Source organism: Austrofundulus limnaeus, unplaced genomic scaffold (genome assembly GCF_001266775.1).
Source record: "Austrofundulus limnaeus strain Quisiro unplaced genomic scaffold, Austrofundulus_limnaeus-1.0 Scaffold103, whole genome shotgun sequence".
Classification (NCBI taxonomy): domain Eukaryota; kingdom Metazoa; phylum Chordata; class Actinopteri; order Cyprinodontiformes; family Rivulidae; genus Austrofundulus; species Austrofundulus limnaeus.
The window spans coordinates 1,318,384-1,328,517 of NW_013952505.1; the positions used below are offsets into that span (position 1 = coordinate 1,318,384).

The 10,134-nt window shown below is 40.0% G+C and overlaps 1 protein-coding gene across 1 annotated transcript in view; it reads left to right on the forward strand.

The window, feature by feature from the left end:
- Positions 1–10,134, forward strand: part of adarb2 (adenosine deaminase RNA specific B2 (inactive)) — a gene marked incomplete at its 3' end in the record, with an annotated part of 174,016 nt that overhangs the window by 87,914 nt on the left and 75,968 nt on the right. Inside the window, 2 exon segments of the mRNA XM_014013538.1 lie at positions 3,834–3,917; positions 4,823–5,757. Of these exon segments, the coding sequence (XP_013868992.1) occupies positions 3,834–3,917; positions 4,823–5,757 (1,019 nt within the window).

A 10,134-nucleotide genomic window follows, 5' to 3' on the forward strand; every position in this document is an offset into this window, starting at 1 on the left:
CCAGCAGCTTCAGGGCTAGTGATGTTTCACGTGGTAAGATTATGAGCTTTAATAAGTAAAATTATCCCAGCTACAATGACAGACAACAAATATTACATTTATAGTACTACAACTAAAACCATTTTTGACACAGCCACCGCAGTTTGTCCTTCATGGGCCTTCGTAGACAAGATGATGGTGCAAGATGGCGGCTGCCTGTAGTGGCGGCCCGCGACCATGGAGATATAAACAGATTTTTACAAGTAAAAATAATAAAACAAGGTTTTTGTCTGCAATGATTAGCCATGTTTTTTTTGTTACTGTCATTAATGATTATCTCAACTTCGTCTAAAAGAATTGACAAAATCCTACACACTGTGCCTTTAAATCCATTTTTTGTGTACTTGGCATCTCTAGGAGTGCAAAATGTTGAATAGTCTCTCCCTGTGCTGTGTAGGTATGTTTATATTCTATTTTGATCATATTTTCAACCCGTTCAGTTTTCTCTATTTTCTGTTACATCACAGTTTTTGCTACGGAACTTCTAAGGTCTGGACTTACCAGTTACAGTCTGGTGGTCTTCATTCTCCTCTGGCTCTGAGTCAGACTCTGGCTCCAACATGCAAGGCTGGATGGACAAGTCTTCCCTGTGAAGCACCTCATTTGAATTTAAAGAGACAGCTTCAAAACGAGTTGATCTGAGACACACCTCAGTGAAAGGGGCGAAAGTGGAGTTACAATAAGGAGGGATTAAGGCCAAAGCATTGCAGTTCCACTTTATATGTACTCTGAATGGTTTAAATGTTAAAAAGGAGGATTTAAAGCATGATTTGTCTTCCTTAAGACACATGCCYAAGCTAATCAACTTTAGCAAATGCAAATTTGTTATTATACAGTCAGTTTTACAAATATTGAGCTAATGGTGTGGTAGTAGCTGACCATCATTGCTAACATGTACTCTGAGCTMTAACAGTTTAACATCTTTCCTAAAAACATTTGCGTAGGTGTTATGATTTCTTTTGAGAAATGTATAAGTTTTGAGCAGCCAGTTTTCCTTTTTAAAACTGCAGTTTACAGCATAGACATGTAAATGTATTTTTTAATATAATTTAAAAACAGGTATGAATAACAGGCTGCAAAGTGGAGTAGAGGTAAAGAKGAGTAGGTTTTCTCTGGTTGCAAATGTTGCCTCCCATAATTCAAGAGCATGTATATAAGGTTAATTTGTTATTCTGAATACCTGTTRGTGTGACTCTACATGTATGATTATYTGTTTTGTTGGTCTCTGATTTGGTCTCTTAATGAACTATTGACTGGCCCAGGCTGTCCCCTGCGTCTCACACAAAGCAACCATAGTCTTGAACAGCTCAAAGTGGGTCCAGAGAATGGATGGACGGATGGACTATAAATAACGTTTGTAATGTCTCCCAAATTTCAGCAGTTTACAGAGTTATTATTTTCCTTGCACAGRAGTGTTTGTTGAAATAAAATCCAGCTGAAAAGAAATAACACTGTAAGCTCCCGGCTCAAAACCCCACAGCAACCCTTCTTAGATCTTAAAATGAAAAAGACAGACACACACANCACACACACACACACACACACACACACACACACACACACACAAACCTTCAACTTAAAACAAAGTGCAGCGATGTCCAACTTATCACTTGGTAAAACTAAAATGATGAAAGGTATAGCAAAGGCTACTGACCAAGAATAGTTTTATCAGTCAGCTTGTAAGTCAGAAACTGGTTAGCTTTTTTATAAAAGGTCAACAAACTTTATATTCACATGTTTCAGCTCTAGTAAATCTGTGAGCTCCAGSAGCACTGCTTCAAAATTTGTGCTGAATTCTCTGATTTTAAAAGTAAAATGCTGCCTTACATGACAGTTTTGGGGATGGTTTTTTTTTTATGCTGCTGTCAGATTTCAGGACCGAGCTTCTCTGCCATGCCTTTTTGTGTTGTTAGAAGTTTGGTCATTTGAAACCTTAAATCTTAAGACTTTAAACCCTTTAAAAGGAATCCATATCACCTTTTGATTTAAAATCATTGTATGACGAAGATAAATGGAGTCATGTGTTGAAAATGATTTTCACATATTACCACATCAAATTTAGCAAATATCAGTAAAATTTACTGAGTCATAGTCTGTTTCTGCCAGCTAAGGTTGATTACCTGTAGTGGCCATCTGGAATTGTAGTTCCAAACAAATAGCATAATTGGCAAATGCTTACTTTCTAAAAGTTTAATTAAAATCCTCAAAGTGATTCATGAGATATTTTGTGAACAGACAGTTGACTCAAATATTTAATGATAAAGTTTTAAAAACAGATATTGTCTGAGTTAGTTTAGACTATGGTGCAGATTTGTCAACGATTAGTGTGCGTAAAAAGACAAAGAATTCAAATGACAGTGCACGTGAAGCTAAATTTGGTTACTGTGCGCAGCAAGAACTGCGTCTCTCCGATGAGCAAAACAGCAGCTGCAAGACAACTGTGAACCATGGAGATGTGAGGGCACAGATAGAGTCTGCAGCACAGAGGATCAAGGAAAGGAGGATGAGGAGGAGGCAAACTTATTTCCTTACAGCCTGCCAGCTCTGAGACCTAAAGTCATTTGAAGGAAAGACTTTGAAAAATCCAATTGCCCAACACCAATGCATACATGCAAACTGAGAGAAAATCCATATAATGTATGTGCATTCTGTACAACATATGGTCTGATGCATGGTTTAGTTCACAGATTGTTAAAACTTTTTAAATTCAATGTTAATGTACCACATTGAATTGCAATCCTCATTTTAAYAGGGTGGTCCACACCACCTTTACACCTGTTATTATTACTGCAAGCTGTCTTAGTAAATCACATGCAAACACATCCACTTTTAGTACGGTCTATTTTGTAATTAKTCTATAATGGCCTATAAATTAAATTAGTACTGGTTATCTGGAATTTTGTTAAATCTGCTCCTATGTGTTGAGAACGATTCTCGGCCACTAGGTTTTAACTCAATATCTGTAAAAATGACTCAGCTATAGCCATTTGTTTTGATTGCTCAGGTTGCTACAGTAGCTGCTGAATTTCACTCCAAAAGTTAAACAGTTCTTGACATACTCGTGATTACCTCCTGAGTCACATTCAAATCTATTATTGCCCTTTCACCTTTGGCAGCAAAAAATAACAGCACAAGCTTATCATTTGTGTTTTGATGATCTTTGATAGCGGTGCACCAACTGCAATTTTCTGGCTGATCAGTGATCTTCAAAAAGCCTGACCTGCCAATTCCAATTTTGTCCTATACCATTTTTTTATATACCTGACACTGTCAGGTGTTATAAGGTCACAATACACCTTTAATGTTCCAACCTTATTTTATAATAAACATTTAAAAATAGACTTGAAACAATACAGATTTTTTTAACCTGGACCACAGCCCTCTCTCACAGCAGAGCAAAATGAGACATTGGCTGATTTTCAGACCTTTGTGGAGGTAGATAAGATTGGTGGATAACATTGGCTTCTCATGACAGTATTGGCCAATCCTTGATTACGCAAATTTGAGTAATCGGGGCCGATTTATCGTCCAGTTGATTAATCTGTGCATCCCTAATCTTTGTTCTCTTATAGGCCTGTAAAATTGCCATATATTTGTTGTTTGGACCTGTAAAGCTGTGGGTAATTCACAGGTGATGAAGAACAAGCCTTGTGTGTTCACTCTTGCTCCTGTATGCATCATCTGAGTCCTTGTGTTGTTCCGACAATGATCCCAGGCTTTAATCGATAAAAACATCAAAACATCAGCAGCGCTGCCCTCTTGTTGACTCTGTGTGTCTCTTGTCTCTCCTCCAGAGAAAGTCAGTATGCTGTCGGCATTGATCGCTCCCTTCAAGTACATGAGCCCTGGGACCAGCACTGAGGACGAGGACAGTTTAAGTAAGCTGCTGCCTCTTTCTCTTCCGGTCTGCGTTAACGCTCTCAGATGTGCGGGCCCAGCGTAAAACTGAAAACCCYATCACCTGCATAATTCATTATTTTAGAACTGACATCTTTGATTACAAACAACCATCATCTTTGTGGGTTAAAAGCTGCACTCTTTAAAAAAAGAGCTAAGAAGTGCTAAATTTAAATGCTCCTGATGAATAAGTAATTAAATCAAATGCATTCACTGTTATTTTGAGCTACAGTAGTAAATGGCTTCCATCGCACCATTAACATTCTTTTAGCAAAATCCGATCTTCCTATTTTTATTCATTTCCCCATCAGAAATGCGACACGCCACCACTTCCCCGTAACGAGGTCTGAAGAGCGTTTCACAGCTGCTCARGCTTAGCTTTTACTGAGGATCGGAGTGTGAAATAAAGCAAGCTGCAGTCCTTTTTCCTCATCCTTTCTTGGGAAGTCTACCACCCGAAGCAATCCCCGCCTGCCCCACCCCCATTACAAATAGGATTGATGTTCTGCTGTAGCCATGGGGGCCAATGTTTCCCACTCACAACTCAGCTTCAGAACCAATTTGGAGTCAGATTACAGAATGATTTGGCAGATAGCATCACCATTTTAGAGGATTTGTATTTGGGTTTTAAAATACTCACATATAATAGAGCCCTGTGGTATGAAGTGGGCTCAGCTCCGGGAGTTGATTGTAGATGTGTTCATTACTATTTCATTGTGTATCAAGTGGCTCAATCTGCCTCAAGAGATTTTCCTTGATTCATTTTGTTCAGCCTGGATAAGCAAGACTACTGCACAATAATGACTGCTTTCTCTTCAATTTTTGTGTTTTTTTATTATCATTTTCATTAAATTGTCACTGTTTTTGCTCTTTTTTATCATTGCAGGCACCAGCAGTGCAGAGGTTAAGGAAAACCGTAACATTGGGAATTTAGAAGATTCTGGGGAGTCACATTTCTGCTCTGAGTCAACCAGAAGTGGAAGTTCTGGTCTGAAGAGAAAACGGCCACTGGAGGAAGACAAAAATGGACACCTATGTCAACTCCGTTTGATTTATAAGAAACTGTCCTGGTCTGAGGCGCCAAAGAATGCGCTCATGCAGCTGAACGAGCTTCGTCCGGGCCTGCAGTACCGCATGGTGTCCCAGACGGGCCCAGTCCATGCCCCTGTTTTCTCCATCGCTGTGGAGGTTAACGGACTGACCTTTGAAGGMACAGGCCCGACAAAGAAAAAAGCTAAGATGAGGGCTGCAGAGCTGGCTCTCAAGTCCTTTGTTCAGTTCCCCAACACTCCTCAGGCCCACCTGGCAATGGGAAACATCTCCAACCCCTCAGCCGACTTCACATCCGACCAGGCTGACTTCCCCAACACGCTTTTCAAAGAATTTGAGCCTTCGCCGTGCTCCGACGGCCTCTCGCTCTGCAGCTCAGCGAGCGAGCGCGAGCTGCTGTCGAGCGAGTTGCTCAGACGTGGACGGTTGCTTCGACACACACTGGACCTCATGGTGCAGGCTCAGCAGAGGCTTGGCGGGATCGTTCCCGAGCCCGAGGCCCCGAAAAGTCCAGTGGCGCTGCTCAACGAGCTCCGGCCCGGCCTGCGCTACGCCTGTCTCTCGGAGCGAGCAGAAGGAAGGCGGCTGCGCAGCTTCGTGATGGCGGTGCGCGTGGACGGTCGTATATTCGAGGGCTGCGGTCGCAGCAAGAAGCTTGCCAAGACCCACGCAGCCCAGTGTGTGCTTCAGACCCTCTTCAACATCAGGACAGCCCCTGAGGGGAGGACTGGCCTCAAAACCAGCAGGAAGAGTTGCCCTCATTTACCCCAGGTGAGTGGAGACCCATCTCTCGCACCTGTCTTCTGTTAAGCTTTCTTGGCATCCACTTCACTCCCTACAGAGGCCTGTAATGACCAAAGCAGCAGGCATGAAGCAAAAATCCAAATACATTCCAACAAGTAATTAAGCCAGAAAAGGGGATAAAAGGGGAAATTGTAGCAGCAAGATGAAGAGGAGTAGGCAAACAGAGATTTATCTGTTGTCAGAAACACAATCTTAATGAAAATGTATGTCACAGATTAGCGTGCATCATGTAGGCTCTGCAAAGCCTGGATCTTGGTAAACAATGTATGTTTGTTGGTCTGTTTAAATAGAAAAGCATGTAAATGAAGCTAATTACTATCTGACACCAGAACTTTCTGCAGCAACCCAAATGTTGTTTTGTTCTTTTTTTATACCACAGTCCTATGTGTTTGCAGAGATGTAATTGCAAAGGTTCTGTAATTTTGCAAGATCTCCTGTTTTCTCATGTGTGACATCACAGTGTCTACAAACATTAATTCAAACTGTTGCCCAAAGGAAATCGAAAAGCAAAGAGCAAATCGACAAACAAACCACTGAGACCAATCCCAAGCTCATTTACCCAAATATTTAAATGGCAATCAGAGTGAGGAAGCATTTTTATTTATTTATTTATTTATTTTCACTTGGGGACAAATAGGAGAGCCTAAAATACAGTGGTTGGACTGGCTCGAACTGATAGTCCAACCAAACTATCTCTTATTCATAGTTCACTTCAAATCAATTAAAGTTTTCAAAATTGAATTTAACTCTGTTTATCAAATAAATAGAGGGTGAACATCCAAGGCTCTTTGTAGTGGAAAAATCATTCAAAATTTAAACAGGTCGTAAAGAGTCATTTTGTAGATTTTATCACAAAATGTTGGACTTTCCCATGTTTTTGCAAACAAGCTCTTCTTAATACCACAAAKGTTATACTTTTCATTGGTTTTACTCATCAAAATTTAGGTGATTGTGGATTTTTTACCCATTCTTTGCTCACTGCTAAAGAACCAATGTTTTTCTCATAAATCCCCTCAGAATGCAGAGTACGCACACCACACTATCATCGCCTTCCATTGTTTCTGAGCTCAGACTTTTCCTTTCAAACCTGGAAGAGAAGGGCTTATTTTAACTTGCCATAAAACATTGTAGACCAAAAAAAAAAAATCACAAGTTAACCATCCAACACTTCTGCCACTTGTGGTTCAAGAACTTTTCAATACTGCCACTTTCACAATTCATTTAAAGCTGGACTGAGACAGGGTGAAGGCATCTCAGTCCCAGCTTGAAGTGTTTTTAAAGTGTGATTTCTGAATGGATCAAGGTGGCATGGAGGGTTGAAGTCAACACATTGCTGATGTGCCTTTGAGCCACCAAGCAAGGTAGTATCAGATCTGTAGTAATCAACTTGTGAGAAGATCAGCTGTCTTTGTGGCTGAAGAACAAAATGCTCCATGTCTCTTTTAGTTCCGCTAAAGCTMATGTCTGTGACACAGCCTGGTTTTATAAGTGTTGAGGCTTCTAGCAGTAACGTTTAGGACAAAAGGTCAGAATAAGGGTCACGTAAACATCTGGTGGAATATTCTGGAAAAGATGACATCATCAGTGGTCCACAAAAACATATGAAGCAATATATGAACAGGAAAGGGCACCTTAAAAAGAGACTGGTCTTTGCAGTCAGTCTGCAGTTTTGTTAAAGTGCGTTACGACTTTTGGGTTTTGCAACTTTGCCTAAAGCTTACTTTCATAAATGTCAACCTCCTTGGATGTTTGCCTGTATAAAAAGTCTCAAAAATCCGTAAATTTTGCAAAAGATCCGTACAACTCGCACCCGCAGGTGGGGGGGGGATGCTGTCGGCTGCGGACATGAAAGCGTCTGAGAGGAGAGGAGAGCGAAAAAAAAGTTCAAAACTTATTTCTAGCGGCAGAACAGGTTGGAAGATGGCTGTTTGATGTTATTTATTGTTTTTTTAAATCATCCTATAGGCTCTGACACGTTAGATAAATTTGAAAATGAGGTTTTAAAAAAATCCGTAAGACWTGAAAAAATYCRTGAGATTGCTCTATAYGTCCGTATACCTGCAAAATGACGTRAAATCCTTRTAACTTACGGACARCCCGTACRAGTTGACATGTATGTACTTTCTTRGTTGTGTTTATGTCTGCCCATCTTATGAAGAGGACAATGTATAACAAACAAATGGATAACAAAATAAGCAAGAGACAATGCAGTTCCCATGGTGACCCTAAATCAGAAATGTCAAACTCGTTCACACTTAGAGCAACAGCATGACTTCAACGTTTTGTGTTTGACATCGAATAAAACATCACATTCCTCGTCTCATTGCTACAGCTAAGCAATGCTAACAAACAATTACTGAGCTCTACGTGGTATTTCCTGCATAGAAACAACATTTTAAAGTGTTCTCTTAAACACTGAAAAGTTCTACGTGTATGACTGACTAAATGYGAAATAAATAATACAGAAATACTATTAAAAGTAAAAGTGAGAGTAAGAGAGTTTTACTCACTGTTGAGTTGTGGCGAATCTTGAATTCTGAACGTTCAGACTTTCCGATGGAATTCCCACTGGAGGGGAAATTCCAGTTTAAATGTTCAACTTGSGAGTGAAAAATTCCCACTYCCCAGTGCAACTGGGTAACAGCAACAGTATCCGGCAAAAAYACAATGAAATGTAGATTTCTCAAGGCCCATTTTGCTGGCYACCAGCTAATTTTGAAYSCTGTGCACCTCCACCTAGTGGTAGGATGTTGTCAACATGCATTATGGGAGATGTAGTTTATGAGAAACAGTCTTTAAAGCAGCTTATTTTAAGACATTAATACATCTTCCAGCTCTCAWGGGCCACATAAAATGCTGTGGCAGGCCTYATTTGGCTTACAGGCCTAGAATTGAACACATGTGGCCTAAAGAGTCATTAACAGCAACTTGGTAGATTTTTTAGACCTTGGTTCTCTTTACACTTTTTTCAAAAAATTATGCAAAAATATCAGCTTTGCTTAGATTATTACAAATTAGTCCCAAACTATTACTGGACTTTAGAGATTAAAGCTGGTGGATGTTGTAGTTTTTGGCAGTAGCTGCATTGGCACATTTCAAAATATATTGAGAATTTTCCCATTTATTATGCCTTTGTTTACACAGACATAAACTTTATATCCAAGTTGGGCATGTTGACAACAAAAAGCAACACATTAAATTGCCCCTCTGTCCTATTATAAAGCATGAGATATGTGTAAACCACGTCTCTCCTGAGGTCTTGAAGTGAAAAATAAAGCTGTTCACATCCAAAGTATCGTCTCCCCAAAGTCGTTTCCTTGAAGCTTTCTCTCTGCACGCCGTGCCCCGTGTAGGATGTGTGTTGCATTAACGCTCTCCCTGAGCCTTGAAGTAATAAACTGGCAAGAGTGTCCTTCCCAAGAGCGAAACATCAACCCAACAAACCCGCACATGTTTGCCTGGGAGAAAACTTCTTCTTTTCCCCTCTCACTGCCACGGTGTGTAAAAGGATTTTAAAAGGATTTGCCGCACCCGTTTAGTTCCGGAAAGCACTCGCTTGTGGAATTTCTTGAAAGTCAAGCATGCTGTCTGCCAGTCTCACAAAAAATAAATAAATAAATAAATAAAACATTGGTAAAGGACAAAGATAATCCAGGCAGTGTTCATGTATTCATGTGTGCGTGAACATTTGGCATGTGTTTATGAGTGAAACGTGAGTTCAGTCTACACTCACATGTGAGTCAGTTTCCTTGCCAGGTGTTGACCGTATGGATAGTGGTTGACTGCCCTGCAGATGTGATGCATACTGTGGGGGTGGTTGCCAGTRAAGCCTGGGGGTAGTGTGGATGGTACAGTGGTATGCCAACTTATTAGTACCAGCTCCAACTGTTCTCTTTCCTTAGAAATCCCTCTGGCTCTACTTGTTGCAGAATASCAGAATATGGCTTTGTTGTTCAGATGTTCAACACAGTATGAGCTGGAAATTTTACTCACATTAACATAATAATTATCTATTAAGCAGTTCAGTTATTTTTTAAATAGTCTTGGAGCTTATTGCACATAGAAAGTTCCTCACTAAGGAGCCCCATTTTTAAAAATTAATCTGACCTTTTGGCTTTTAGTTTGATCATTTTAGCTTCTGTCTTAATCAYTTAGATTTGCTGAAATATGTTGAAGAACAACAGTCATGCTTCACATTTTGCAGGAAATGCAAAAGTGTTTGGTTCCTAAAAATTTTTCCAATTACTTGTTTGTTTAAATGAAAAATGAGATGAAATGAGATGAAATGACTAAACTAAACTAAACTAAACCAAACCATTCTGTATCTTTTAACTAGTCCATTTT